A 14682-nucleotide genomic window follows, 5' to 3' on the forward strand; every position below is an offset into this window, starting at 1 on the left:
TTGGAGATTGATCTATTGACATTTGTGGATCTACCCTTTCAATTAGTTTTGCAACCAGTTCCTGGCCCACAATTTTTTTGGTTCCGACCCATAGTTAAGTTCTTCATAATAGGTTCCTTTTAACTTTTAACCATTAGATCTGTACTCATGGATGGCTGTCATTTTTTCCAAGCACCGTAAAAATCGTCATATAGTATACTTCACAAAAATTCAGATCTTGTCACCACATCCTGCTGACAAAAGACTTCTGAAAAACCAAGCAGAAAAGGGCAAATCTTGCGGCAACCAGTTACCAAACCGCATCAAGAAAAGCAGCAGTTTTTGTTGGCCAGCTCCTATTACAGCCAAAAGACAAGCCAGTAATTTCTGGCTATTCATAAGGAACTCCCCTCCCCTTCTCCTACCTCCGCCCTTTTCAACCCCGTTTTCTTCCCTTTTTCCCCGTTGCCAACTTACTCGAGTGAGATGTGAGATCCATATATAACGAGGCAACCACCGCTGCCCATCTCTCCGCCTCTCTCTTCCCTTCTCTCTCTGGAACCAGGGTGGTTGTCAAGCGGCATTGGAGTTGGGAGTCCTTGCCATTGGTACAAGAGCAAGAAGCAAGGACGAGGGAAGAGGAGGGAGAGAGTGAGGGGCACTTTGCTTCCAGTTACTTCTTCTCTCTCCTGCGCGGGGGAGAGGGTCATGGCGGGTTATGGCCTGGACAAGGCGGTGCGGGCCAGCGTCAGCTTCGACACGCCGTGCGGCGCGCTTCTGCTTGAGCTCGAGGTGCGTTTCTCCCCGAGAAGGAAGTATGCTTTAGTTTGTTTGTTCGCCGCGTCCTTGATTTGCTTGGTCCTTCGAATCATTTGGCAATCGTATGTATGATGATTTAGGAACGACCGAATGAAGTGCTTCCTTGTTTCAGAGAAACTTGTCGATTTTATTTTTCTTTTGAAGGACCAAAGTTGCAGATGCTTAGCCATTTCGAGATTCTGATATTGCCACCGTTCTTCAAAACAAGTGCAAATTTTGCGGAGAAGTTGAATTCTTTCGTCAGCCTTACTGCTTTTGTCACCCTCTGCTCCTCTCTTCCCCTTCCCTCCCCTCCTCAAAAAGGTGGCTTTCCTTTGAAGAGATGCCACGATTTTGAGAGGGGAACAGTTGGAAATTGGTTGCTTCAGCTGCCTGCAGCTTTCTTCATTTGAGCTTTGAAGGCGCAACCTTCGATTGATTGTCAAGCCTTCGTCTCGCTTTCTGTGTTTCTTATTAAGAAGCAACGGGAATACGTATATATACTTCTTTCTTATAATTGTTCGAAGGCCGTATGGATTTGGAGAACAAAGAATGCTTGAAATAGCAATATAGCATCAATGCTGTACTTTTCTATGGTAATTAGGAGCGTTCGTAGTATGCCACTGGCTGACATAGCATGAGAAAGAGGAATACTATAATGTTACGCTGGTATTCATTCGGATTATTAAATCATTCATTTTATTACTAATATAATAGCAACAGCTGCGCTCAAAATTGGATTTGTAACTCATGGGACAGTACTTCTTATTATAGAACTTTCTGATGTGCAACTAGGGAAAACTAATGCGATGTTCCCACTTTTTCAGAAGTTCTGCTTAATTGAATTAATTTCTCTATAACAAAACTAGTTTTATGACAGCAATGCTATCTAGAGAAGAGGGACCTGTTAGAGAATTCCAAATCGCATTTCCATGTTATCTCATGGAAGTTTCTTTTATTTTTCCTCTGTCCCATTTCATGAGTTCCTTGGTAACATTGTTTCTAGAGATACGCCATGATGTCCATGACCATGAAAAACAACTCCATTCATCCTGCTTAAGAAAACATTCCTTTATTGATCAAATAAATACATTCAAATGAGCTTGGAGGCATTCGTCATATTTTTTGTTTTAAGTTGCATGTAGTGATATTAAATGGTATTCGGGTGCTTGCAGATATTTTTTTTATTCTTATTAATAAGGTTCGAATACATTCAATAAATGATGTTTATTTTTTATACTTTTTTCATAAAGTTTCAATACATTCAATAAATGATGTTTATTTTTATTAAAGTTTTAAATAGCCGGCTATAGCCCGTTAAATGCTGCTATAGCCCGCTAAACGCGTAACGGCAGCCTTGCCCCTAAACACCTTAGCCAACGATTTAAAATCTTGAATTTTGTATATTTTTTCCATCTTGTTTGATCATCTGACAGATGAAATTTGTTTTAGCAAATATGGACAGAGATTGGGGAGCGTGAACAAGATAAAGATCGTATGTTCCTTGAACTCGAAAAAGAGTGCATGCGTGTGTACCGTCAAAAGGTAGATAGTGCCAGTGCCGAGAGGGCTCAGCTCCGTCAGTCATTGATGGCCAAAGAAGCAGAGCTTAAAGCTCTAGTTGCTTCTATAGGGGAAAACACCACACGATTTAAGGTATACTTTGTCATAATTTATATTTTTTGCCTCTTTCTCAAGTGTTTAGCCTATTGACCTTCATATGCTGTCGCTTGTCATGTAATTCTTAGTTTTGGTTTGCCTATCAAGCTGCAAAAGGTCCGTTGTTTAGAACAAACAATGAAATCATTGTTGACGTCATGCAGCACCTTGTGTAGAATAGATGGTATTATACAGGTCGGCTGTCTTTTTTCAGTAAATGATGAAAACATAGCATAGTGACATGGGCAGCTGAGTCATACGGTTGTTGCATAGTCATGTCAGATGGGTACAGTTAGATTGTGGAACCCATTTTTTTATTAGAATATTTGTAACTGTGAACCATGTAGTCAGTTGAAGAATTATTGAATATAGTGCTTTCTTATAATTTAATCCTATCGGGATGGTACATGTAGGATTTTCTTTCGGCTACATAAGTTGCACTATGGAACATACTTGTTTAGTGCCAATGCCTTGGGATCTTCTGACCCACAGCTTCTACATGCATAAGACACAGACAAAAGAAGTAATTGCTTATTGAATGTTAGGATAAAATAAAAGCATCCCAATTCCCAACAAAGCTGAAGTGTTGTGTTTTTAATATTTATGTATCCTAGATACTAAATGACATATGTTTGAGAATCATGAACATTCATACTTTCCAGAGGAAAAAAAAACTTGTGTCTGACATCCTGTACAATCCAAAGTAAATCAGCATGAATTTCTCTCTTTTTTTTGGTTATGTGAGATATTCATTTGTAGGTGGATGAAAAGCACACATCATTGAAAGATAAACTTACTGCAGTGACACCTCTGCTGGAAGAGCTTAGGGCAAAGAAAGAAGAAAGAATCAAACAGATCTCAAATGTGCAATCTCAAATTGAGAAGATAAAAGCACAAATTTCTGATCACGGTTCTCAGAACTATGATGGTTGTGTCAAACAACTTAGTGATGATCATGACTTATCGACGAGAAGAATTTCCGATCTTCAAATGCAATTGCGGAATCTACAGAAGGAAAAGGTAGGAGTGATCTTAGCTTGTAATGTTTATTTGTTGAACTTTCTTTGCTTCAATATTTTAGATATATATAGGTTGACCCATCGAAATTCTTTAACAGTAACTAATCTCTTTCTTGGCTATGCTATATAAGTCGAAGAAAATTAATTCTCTCCTTTCCTTTTTTTTTTGTTCAGTCTGATCGCCTTCAGAAAGTCTTCATATATGTGGATGAAGTGCATGGACTATGTGCGGTACTTGGGATGGATTTTGCAGAGACTGTAAAAGAGGTTCATCCAAGTTTGCATGGAACCAACTCAGAGAATTCAACAAATATCAGTGATAGTACTCTTGAAGGTCTTACTCAGACTATCCTGAAGCTCAAAGCAGAAAAGAAAACAAGACTTATGAAGGTGATTACTTGACGTAGAACTGGGGTTGGTAGCTCTTAGTTTGTTTTTTTTAGCTTCTCTAACAATTTGGTCAATGCGTTCAGTTGCAAGAGATTGTGGAAAAACTTCACAAATTATGGAATCTCATGGAGTCAGCTGAACAAGAGAGGAGACAATTTGCCAAAGTTGCTGCTGTTCTTGGATCTTCTGAGGAAGAGATAACTTCTCCTGGCATTCTGTCATTGAAGGCAATTCAGGAGGTAACCATCTGTGAGATAATTATTTATTTACAAGATGATTCAGTTCTCACTATTATTATTATTGGATTCTTTAGACAGAAGAGGAAGTCGAAAGGCTAACTAAACAAAAAGCTAGTAGAATGAAGGAGCTTGTTCTCAAGAAGAGGTTAGAACTAGAAGATGTCTGCAGAAATGCACATATGGAGCCTGATATGAACACAGCACCAGAGAAGATCATTGCATTGATTGATTCTGGTATGTGTGCTGACACAAAACTGGAACTTGCTGATGGTCAATTTTTTAATAATCTAAGAACGTTCCACATTCAGGTTTAGTAGATCCTTGCGAACTCCTTTGCAGCATTGAAGTACAAATAGCAAAAGCTAATGAAGAGTCCTTAACAAGGAAAGATATCATGGAGAGAGTGGATAAATGGCTATCGGCTTGTGATGAAGAGACTTGGCTTGAGGAATATAACCAAGTAAGATTCTTTTCTTCGCTAAAAGATTATGGTGCATCCATTGAATATGGTTTCAGCCTTTCCCTCTGTTTACATGATAATATTGGACATTGAGATTGGCTTAACAAAATATAATTTGCATCTCAGTATAATTTATTTTGTTAACGACATCTTCAATGTTTACCTATGTCCTGCAGGATGATAACAGGTATAGCGCTGGCAGGGGTGCCCACTTGAATCTCAAGCGTGCAGAAAAGGCAAGGATACTTGTCCAAAAGATTCCAAGTGAGTCTTTTTCCCCCAGCTGCTAATACTATTAACTTCAGTTGGACATGCTGGTGCATCCTGGCAGTATCAGTGGGATCTAATCTAGAATTTGAGATACAAAATTGTCGGTGTAACTCTGCTGATGTACTGCTAACTCAAACTACTTGACTTTTCCTATATAAATCTGCTTACTTGGTATGCTAGAATGATCATAAACTGCTCTTTTTTCTGCAGGCATGATTGACAACTTGATAGCCAAAACTTTCGCATGGGAGGATGAAACAAATGTGCCATTTTTATATGATGGAGTAAGTTGCAGATCTAATTAACCACTACGATGAATCCAGTTGGGTAGTTCTGTTCTATATGGTAAGGGAATATTGAATTTGTGTGTGAAGGTTCGTTTGGTTGCCATTTTGGAAGAGCAAAAACTCAGAAGGGCACAAAGGGAGGAAGACAAGAGACGCTCTCGGGTAAAAATTAATATCCCTCCTTTTGCACTGCAACCACAAGAGCTCTTGCACATATAATTACTGACTAATTCTTTATTACAGGACCAGAAGAAGCTGCAGAGTTTATTGCTCAAGGAGAAGGAGTTGATTTTCGGGTCTAAACCTAGTCCCAGAAAGACAAACAGCTTCAACAGAAGGATGAGCAACCACCATTCAAATGGAAATGGCACTGGATTCATGACCCCAGTGCCGCGCCGAGTTTCAGCTGGTAGTGCAACCCCGGAGCTTCTAACCCCACGCTCATATTCTGGACGGTACAACAACTACTTCAAGGAGAATAGGCGTCTGACAGCAGCACCACTGAACTTCTCAGCAGTTTCCAAAGAGGATAGCATGTCATCCTTCGCCTCCATTAGCGGCTCGGAGCCTGATTCGCCATTGTATTTGCACTAAGTGTGAGACCTCAGAGTTTTGTTGCAGTGGTCTCCATGATGTTTCATGGCTAGAAGCTTTGCTGAATGCTGATCCTGGTTTTCAATTCGTTTCAGGTTGGTTAGGGAAGAGACTTCTTGGTGAGAAGGATGGATAGCCTCAGGATTGGACCAGTGTGTGGTAGCTGTTAACATTGCTGATGAGTGACGACAGGTTGTGACAAAATTTAGGTGAAATTGATTGTAGATATAATTTCTAACATTCATGGTTTTGCTCTATTTCCAAATTTAGGCAACTCGTTTGGTTAGGAAACATGTGAATGGGATAAACTGTGCAATGTAATTGTTTCTTGCTGTGTGTTCTCTTTCCTCTCCCCCTCATCCCCCCTCTTGGAGTTCTATACTACAGGTCAGATATTTGTTTTGCATGTGAAGAAAGGCTTGATTTTTGTCGAAAATGATGTTACATTTCAGCCTTACAGACTGCAGCATGTGTGCTCATATCGATTGGATCACAGCTGGTGTGCTTTATGGGAATGAGGGAATCTAACGCCCATCCTTTTGTCAGAGCAAGAAGTGTCTTGCCTGTTGGATCTCAGTTCACAGGCAGCAAACCGAGCACATGGATCTCCATGTTACCCTTCATTTGATTCTAAAGTACCCAGATTTTCAGTAGCAGGATGGGTTGCTAGTTCAAAGGTACTGTCCACAACCTTTTTTTCAATTTTTTTTGGCATGATCAACATCGGCTAGTACCAACGGCAAAAGAAATTAATAGCTCGCGACAATGAAACCGAGTAAAAGAAACATGGACATGCAAAGAGAAACGATGGAAAGATGGTTTATCTCATCTGCATTGGCCTTGGGTTTCCCAGAAATTATCCAAATTACTCTGACATTCCAAGCAGAATCATTTAGAAGTGTTTTGTACAAGTTGCAAGCAAGACTTCTCGTTAAGGTGTAAGCACTTGTAGCACCACCATCCAATCTATTAGTTGCTTTTGGTGTCGTGGCCCTTCTCTACTAGAAGAGAGAAGCTGCATAGGCACCTTGATTCAGTGTAGCCCCTAAAATACAGCCTAACCTTGTGTACAAACATATAGGAGGGCCTATATAAGGAATAAAACTCTGCTATCCAATACGTTCTTCCCACATGCACATAGTATCTGCAAAATAGCATGCAACAAAGTGATAAGCAATACTAAAACAAATAGTTTCATAATCAATGAAGGAGAAAAGGGGGATATATGCTATGCAGTATGTTCTTCCCACATGCACATGGTATCTGCAAAATAGCATGCAACAAAGTGATAAGCAATACTAAAACAAATAGTTTCATAATCAATGATGGAGAAAAGGGGGATATATGCTATGCAGTATGTGGCATGATAATCCAACAAACTGGAATTGTACAATGCAGCTTGTCAATAGGCAAAGGCTCATAATGTTGTTAGTGTTTTTCTCTTTTCCTTTCGAAATTCTCTAAATAAGAATTACCAAGGAAAAAGTTGTACAAAAGGCAATCACCCCTTAAACAAACTGTTATAAAACTATTATAACAGCTCTCATCACAGCTTCACAAGAATTACTAAGTTTACCTGTCAATTTGCAAAGACCCCATAATTTACCGGTTGCATTAGTTTGTTAGCAAATACGTAAAGGGATTGAGTATTTTACTAGAGACCATAATACTACCAGTATACAATTATCAACTGGCAAGCATATGTAAGAAATACCAATCTCCAGGTGTGGTTAAGGAACTTTTTTGCCATGCTAGTTTATAGAAATATTGTACCAATACACGCATACATGTCTCAGTTAATTAGAATCATTCATTGAAATGGAGTACCGATACTCTGTAGGTTACTTATGCGAGAATAATATACATGTTACTTAGTTGGCTATAATTCCTTCTAGCTTGATCAGCAAACTTTAGATTTTCAACCAATCTGACTTTTGACCTTTTGAGGTATTCGGCAACCAGTTCTTTTTTATTAAAACAGGATACCTTTAATTTTATTTAGATAAATGGAGATGCATGATCACCACTACTAGTCCACTTCAAAGAAGTTGAACTGCAATGGTGCAGTTGTTGTTGATTCTTAGGCCAAATTCTAACAAGAATCCAACAAATAACACATCAAAGTAATCAATCTCTTACTAACAAGCAAGTGGCCATGAATAGGTGAACAAAACCGACTGGTAAGGCTAAGGTGATGAAGGGAGTCATATCTGAACATCAAATCACTATTAGTACATAACTAAGTAGAATTGTAGAAAGGGCACAGCTCCTGAAACTGCATAGTTCCAGAAATCTGCAAATGCATGGACTCATAACACATTTTCTTCCAATAGATATTGCTCCAAGTAACTTCACAGTGATTAGTCAGGGCTCTAAGCAATACATATCCTCATTAAATTATTACTTAGGGCGTGTGAGCTTGCTGTCAAGAAAGCAGGTATTGTTGAGTCGAAACAATATCAAGGAGCCACATTGATCCTAACATTAAGATGACCGCACACACCAGCAGGCTACCCAATATAGAAGGCCATTTTGATAATAATAGTAGAACAGGTTGAACTTGTTGGTGATACAGGAAAACCATGTTCCCAATGACATAAAAAGTATAGACATTCCCTTTTTCAAAACCTGTTAGATCACTATCTGAAACTACTAGGTGACACCATTCAACATCCTACTGCAATGGAACAGCCGAACAGGCAATGCACGTGCACGGTACAAACTATCGAGATCACACAACATGATTCACCTTCTAAGGGAAGCAATTTGCACCAATCGGAACCGAAGAGCGTGGATCACAATGAACTACAGGGAGGCAATACCTTGCTCTCAAAAGTCGAAGCTTTTGAGGTACATGGGATCCTTCTTGGCCCGCTCCTGGAACTTGCGAAACCACCGGTCCAGGATGTCCGTGGGCACGACCAGCTTGCCGCCGTCGGCGCCGCAGAACGACTGCATGAAGTTGAACAAGTTCTCGCCGACGCGGAGCGCGACGCGCTCGGCGCGCTGCTCGTCGGGGGGCGGCGGCAGCGCGGCCGCATCCTCTACTGCGACGCCCAGCTTAGCGGGGCCTACAGCAGGCTCCGGCTCGTCGCCGGCCTCCGGGAGCGAGAAGCTGGCCGAGGGACGCGCTGCGCCGAGCGCCCCCAGGAACGCGAAGGGGCGATTGGCGGCGGCCTGGAAGTAGACGGCGACGGCCTTGCCGGGCGGCAGCGCGGCCGCGGCAGCCGGGAGCAGGAATACGACCGCGGAACGCGGCGCGGCGGCGAGCGCGAGCGTGGAGAGGTCGAGGAGCCAGGAGTTGGGCGCCACCTGCGCGAAGGCGGTGGCGTCGAGGGGGAAAGTGTGGTCCGGGAAGACGACGCCGAACATGACGGCGGGCGACGGGCGGGCTTGCAGATTTGTGGATGCCGCTAAGGTGCCCGCGCTAGTGCCGTGGTGCGGCAGCGTGCCACCGGGGAGCTCTTTGTCCGGCGATGCGGGGCATCGGGCATGGAAGGGGAGAATAGTCATGAAATTTTGGGGGAAAATAGAGACTTCTAGAAGGTTATTGAGGCTGAGGCTTGCAAGGTCGATTGGGATTTGACATGTCAAACCCTTTCTTACAATTGGGTCCCGCACATCATAGTCATGAAATTGTGGCCTGGTTCTGCTAAAACCCCCCTGTTTAGTTCACAAAAATTTTCCTACAGTACACATCCCATCGAATCTTTGGACACATGCATGCAGTATTAAATACAGTTGAAAAAATTAACTAATTACACAATTCAACTGTAAATGACGACACGAATCTTTTAAACCTAATTACTCCATGATTGGATATTAATTGTCAAATAACAACGAAAGCGCTAGAGTATCCAAATCCAAAAAAAATTGGGAACTAAACAGCCCATTTACTTTTGCCGAATAACCCAAGTTCCAGCTGGTCTATTGTAAAGAGCTAGTGCCAGTGAATTATTATTCATCAACTCTTGATTAAACATAGAGACAGACCGGTAAAGTTTATCAATTTAATTGAGGCATCAACCTAGATGTCTTTCCCGGGGTTTCATATAAAGAAACGTTTCAGATATATAAAAAACAACTCCTACTCTTGAGTGAATTGGAAAAAGAAATAAATCTGACTCTATGATAGTCATACATTAAGGTTCTATTTTTGTGTGTGTGTTTTTTTGGCAAGCCAGAGCTTCTCGGACGTTGCCGACCAATGATAGTGTAAGTTAAATACCAATGATAAATGGATGTGGCATGAAACCATTGTGAAACTGCACTAGAGGTAAGACAGGCTCATAATAATCGAGTAAACATGGTGGAGAAAGTGATAGATGATCTGGCGATAGGGAAATCGCATGAAGACAAGACGGGAAGGACGAGCAGATAGCTTGATGTGCCTGCAAAACCATGCAAGAGACTAGAGAGCATAAGGTGGAGGAAGACAAATGAAAAAGGAAAATATGTAAACCAATAGATACAAAAAGGAATTATAATGTGCGCCGTTAGGATTCAACTTTCAAACGAGCGAAAACTTTTCATGTTTTCTTTTTCATCTACCTCGTGTTATTTTTGCCTGCAGAACAAAGTTAAAACTTTGTATTTGAACTCAATTTCATGTTTTGTCTAAGAAGGCAACTTAAAGTTTCCAGTTGTCGATTTCACAACTCGAGAACCTGAACCTGAAGGCTGCCTAGTTGTTCAGTCCCAATGATTTTGGGCGTCCCTTTCTTTCCCTTCGTTCTCACGCTCCGTGGTTTGAACGTCAACCCTCAACCCTCTCCTTTTCCCGTTCTCGTGCTGGCCACGAGGACATCTCTGTATTTTTGCAACTCAGTCCTCTTACACACTCTACCTTTTGAATAGCAAAAAGAGTTTCTAAAGGAGTCCTCGTGGGAACGCCCGGGCCGCAATTGCTGAACGGCGGTGGTGGCGCGTGCCGGCCTGGCTGGCATGCGCGTACCCCAAGTTGGACCCTTCTGTCTTTTGATGCTGCTGTTACCTGTTGCTCGGCTTGCGAGTTTTGTCTCTTCTTTCTTTCCTGGTTCTTCGCATGGCTGGCTGGCTGCAGCCCAAAAAGCAGTTGCGCCTTCAAAACCAGAACGGCTTCCGAAACAGGGAAACGGATGGCGATGGAATCTACGACAACCTGAGTGTTGAACAGTTGTAGGGATGAAAACGGTCGGAAACGGTAATTATTTGGTAATCAGTTTTTTGGTCGTTTTTCTTTGATTGCGAATAAATAGGATATAGAATATTGTATACAAATTTGTATTCTTGTTTTGAGCATTGAGCTTGTAAAGATTCATAAAAGGTAAACCTTAAATTCATCCTATATTTTCTCAAATGATAGATATAAAATTCGGTATGGATTCGGAAACAAATTCGGTATTTTTTTCACTTTTTTTGTTGTAGGGAGCAAATAATGCATAAAATAATTTAAGCAAAATTTTATTTTTATTTGTAATAATATGCTTGATAATATAAGAAATGATCACCATCAAATTTTATACATATCTATTTTAAAATATTAAATTTATTCTAACAGTTCAGATTACCACTTTCATCCTTAAACAGTTGGGATCGACAGCGCTTGACGTCGTAATAGTTCAGGTTCGCTTCATCCGAAAATAGTTCAGGTTCACGGACAATATGATTTACAACGTAGGAGTATTGTATCTCTTTCACACTTTGACAGCGATGAATCTGCAGCTGTCTTTGGAGTTCGGAGTATGACTTAACCGAGGCAAAACCAAGCCAACAAGTGAAAAGGGAAAAGAAAACAGGCACTATTATACATCATCACCTCTTTAAAGGTTGAACGAAAGGACAGAGGACGGGCCGACGTCTTCAAAGCTGAAGAAGAGATAGCACAGGGGTCGTCACTTTCTCTACTGAGTTCTACCTACTTCATCCATACGAGATGCACAGCTCGGTTTGGCCTCGTCTCCCTAAATACGAGGCAATTTCTTTTCAAATGATGCTGTAGTGCTCCTGCCATTTATTTAGAAAATTAAAAAATAATTTAAACAAGGTGAGCAGAGGCGCAGCAGGGATCGTAGACTCTCCCTGAAACCATATACCATACACTCTATTTGAATGCCCCTTTTTCAGAAAAAAAACTATTATATAACCTTATAAAGATATGAAAAATTGTTTCTATTTTTTCGCTCAAAGGAATTTCTTGTGCGATCAGAATTCTTCACTTTCCCACCGACCACCGCTGATCAAGCCTGCCGCTGATCTCATCAGTTCAGCAAAGCCAGAGCCAGTGACAGGCCATGTTTGGATAACAGTCACATCACAATTTCACTAAAAGACAAATGCCCGCATGCAGTACTAAATGAAGCATATTTGCAAAATCTTTTTAGAAATGGGTGTAAATTTTCGAAACGAATCTAATGAGCCAAGTTTCATCATGATTGGCTACAGTAATGCTACAGTAACCGCGCCCAATCATCCTCTACTCGTGCGGTCAAAGGCCTCATTTGTTAGAGCAACTGCTACAGTATCATAGTTGTGGATGTAATTTTATAATTAGACTTTATTTAATACTCCTAATTAATAATCAAAGCCACGCCACAACCAAACATGGCCACACACGGTCCACATGCAATGCACACACAGTGACAAACACAAGGTGAAAGGAGCGCATGAGCGGAATAAACTAGAGTAGCACTGAAACTGTAAAACCGAATTACAGCACCGGTGCCATCGCACTGAAAGTCTGAAACACTGGTGCTGTCAAATCCGTCCTCTTCTTCGTCAGCGATGTAATTTTCAACGAGACCCCCGGAAAATTTCTTATTTTCTCTGATACCCCTTGTGTAGGAAACCTTGTTTGATGAGAATAGAAAAAAAGGCGAGCACATAGGCGTCGCGAGCCTCTCTCTCTCCACCTCTCTCTTTCTCTTTCCTCCCTTCTCTCTCCCCATCACATCCACAAGGGAAGTGAAAGAACCCTAGAGGCAGCAGTCATCTTCAAGGTAAGCCCGCCCGCCCCCAAAGCTCCCCGTTTTTAATTGCCCGGAAGCTTGTTGGTAGCGACCGCTCCATGTTCCAAGGGGAGGCCACGGATGGATTTTTATTTCTTGCCATGTGGGTGGGTTGCATCGTTTTTGCTCCGCCTGTTTGTTGTTGCCATTTCCGTTCTCGGCCAGGCGGGCCCGAATCCACCGCGCGTTTCCGTAGATCCCCCGTCGCGAGATTCGGGTGGCGACGCGCCCGTCTTGCAATGGAGATCTCGCTCGATCTGTCGCGCGCGGGCTCTGGCGAGTCCGGTCCAGATTGGGCGCTGGCTCGGACGGGTCTGGATGTCTAGGGTTTGGTCGGAATGCGGTGGAATTTTGAATTTTTAAGCTTGTCTCTTATGGATTCTTGATTTTGTGTTTGTTTGCCCCAGCGGGTATTTAGGGATTTGGCGATTGGAGGACAATGGTGGAGATGGGCTGACCGGGGCTGCAGAAAGATTCAAAATTTTCCGGCCAATTTCGGTTCCTGGAATTGGATTGGATCGCTGGTGTCGCCGATATGGACGACGACGGCAGCCTCGGCATCCGGAATTGGGGCTTCTACGAGACGGCGAAAGGCAACCTCGGCCTGCAGCTCATGTCGTCCGTGCCTCCTGACCGGGACACTAAGCCGCTGCTTCCCAACGGCGGCAACTTCTTGCAGCACCATGGGCATCACAATGCCCAGCACCAGCACCAGCACCAGCACCATCCACAACACTCTCACCATCCCCGTGGTGGTGGTAGCAGCGGTGCCCCTGGCGGCATGCCCACCGAGCCGCCTGCTGTTAACATGGACTTCGTGCGCAATGAAACTTGGCTGCACCCCTCACAGCACCACCATCAGCACCAGCACCAGCACCAGCATCCCCGTCAACAGAAGGTCCTCCATCACCTTCCTGTCGGACCAGTTGGACATGTTGGTCATCCTGGACATGTTGGACATCACCACCCTTCAGGCTATGGTATGATGGCGGATGCACATGGCGTGCACACTCTGCAGATGATGCAACCACAGGCTCAACCACAGCCACAGCCACAGCCGCCTCAACAGCCACAGGATCCTCCTCCGACCAAGGAGGAGAGCATGCCGCAGCCACCGATTGAGGACCACCCGGTCATTAAGAACGAGCCACCTGTGAAGAAGAGGCAGCAGGGTCGGCAACCTAAGTCACCAAAACCAAAGAAACCAAAGAAGGTCGCTGCTCCACAGGAGAATGGGGCACCCAATAAGCCTGCGCCCCGACCAAGGGGGCCAAGGAAGACTGTGGGGATGGTGATTAACGGCATTGATTTGGACCTTTCAAGGATACCGACACCTGTATGCTCGTGCACTGGAGCACCCCAGCAATGCTACCGGTGGGGTGCAGGTGGCTGGCAGTCTGCATGCTGCACAACTTCTATTTCAACATATCCGCTGCCAATGAGCACGAAGCGCCGAGGTGCACGAATTGCTGGAAGGAAGATGAGCCAAGGTGCATTCAAAAAGGTGCTCGAGAAGCTAGCTGGTGAGGGGTACAACCTTTCTAATCCAATTGACTTGAAGACATTTTGGGCCAAGCATGGGACAAACAAGTTTGTAGTAATCAGGTAAATGACATGCTATGTTTGTCGCCTTGTAGGTTCCAGTGCTGCAGCTTGCCCTGATTTATTGTCTGTATGTACTCTATGTGCCAATCTGCAGAAGTTTTTAGGTGTAGCTTTGTAGCTATGTTCAGTTTCGTGGATTTAATTTGCATGCCCATCTCAGAGCTTTAGACACCGACTGTATGGAAGCCGGTTTGTATCAGTTCACAAATTGTAGCATAACGACAACAATCTCTAATTTAGATGGCATGAAATTTGGTGCTTCCAATGTTGTTCTTAAATGTTAATGGCATTATGTGTAGTCTTTCTTGGGGGGAAAGAATATTGCAGCAAATCGCGGGCTCGGAGATACTTCGTTTGCTACATGTTTACATGCTTCAAGGTTTTTCTGTTTGCTAT

The 14682-nt window shown here is 42.8% G+C and overlaps 3 protein-coding genes across 5 annotated transcripts; 2 read left to right on the forward strand and 1 right to left on the reverse strand.

Annotated features, from left to right (window-relative positions):
* Positions 1-337: 337 nt before the first annotated feature.
* LOC120688083 (65-kDa microtubule-associated protein 7-like) lies at positions 338-6146 on the forward strand. The gene is made up of 12 exons (XM_039970234.1): positions 338-771; positions 2230-2433; positions 3196-3456; positions 3630-3845; positions 3929-4084; positions 4159-4318; positions 4393-4544; positions 4721-4808; positions 5025-5098; positions 5189-5263; positions 5345-5697; positions 5791-6146. Exons 1-11 carry the CDS (start codon positions 688-690, stop codon positions 5693-5695), a joined length of 1821 nt encoding a protein of 606 aa, XP_039826168.1. The 5' UTR covers positions 338-687; the 3' UTR covers positions 5696-5697; positions 5791-6146.
* A 352-nt stretch (positions 6147-6498) lies between these two features.
* LOC120688084 lies at positions 6499-9241 on the reverse strand. 2 transcript variants are annotated; one of them, XM_039970235.1, is made up of 2 exons: positions 8518-9241; positions 6499-6839 (listed from the first exon to the last, which is right to left on the reverse strand). In XM_039970235.1, exon 1 carries the CDS (start codon positions 9206-9208, stop codon positions 8525-8527), a length of 684 nt encoding a protein of 227 aa, XP_039826169.1. In that variant the 5' UTR covers positions 9209-9241; the 3' UTR covers positions 6499-6839; positions 8518-8524. The 2 variants fall into 2 exon arrangements, with proteins under 2 accessions (XP_039826169.1, XP_039826170.1); XM_039970236.1 differs by having other exon boundaries at positions 6499-6958.
* A 3300-nt stretch (positions 9242-12541) lies between these two features.
* LOC120690991 (protein Barley B recombinant-like) lies at positions 12542-14564 on the forward strand. 2 transcript variants are annotated; one of them, XM_039973935.1, is made up of 2 exons: positions 12542-12672; positions 13089-14564. In XM_039973935.1, exon 2 carries the CDS (start codon positions 13217-13219, stop codon positions 14288-14290), a length of 1074 nt encoding a protein of 357 aa, XP_039829869.1. In that variant the 5' UTR covers positions 12542-12672; positions 13089-13216; the 3' UTR covers positions 14291-14564. The 2 variants fall into 2 exon arrangements, with proteins under 2 accessions (XP_039829869.1, XP_039829870.1); XM_039973936.1 differs by lacking the exon at positions 12542-12672 and adding an exon at positions 12691-12784.
* The last annotated feature ends 118 nt before the right edge of the window (positions 14565-14682 follow it).

This window comes from Panicum virgatum, chromosome 9N, assembly GCF_016808335.1.
Source record: "Panicum virgatum strain AP13 chromosome 9N, P.virgatum_v5, whole genome shotgun sequence".
Taxonomy (NCBI): Eukaryota; Viridiplantae; Streptophyta; class Magnoliopsida; order Poales; family Poaceae; genus Panicum; species Panicum virgatum.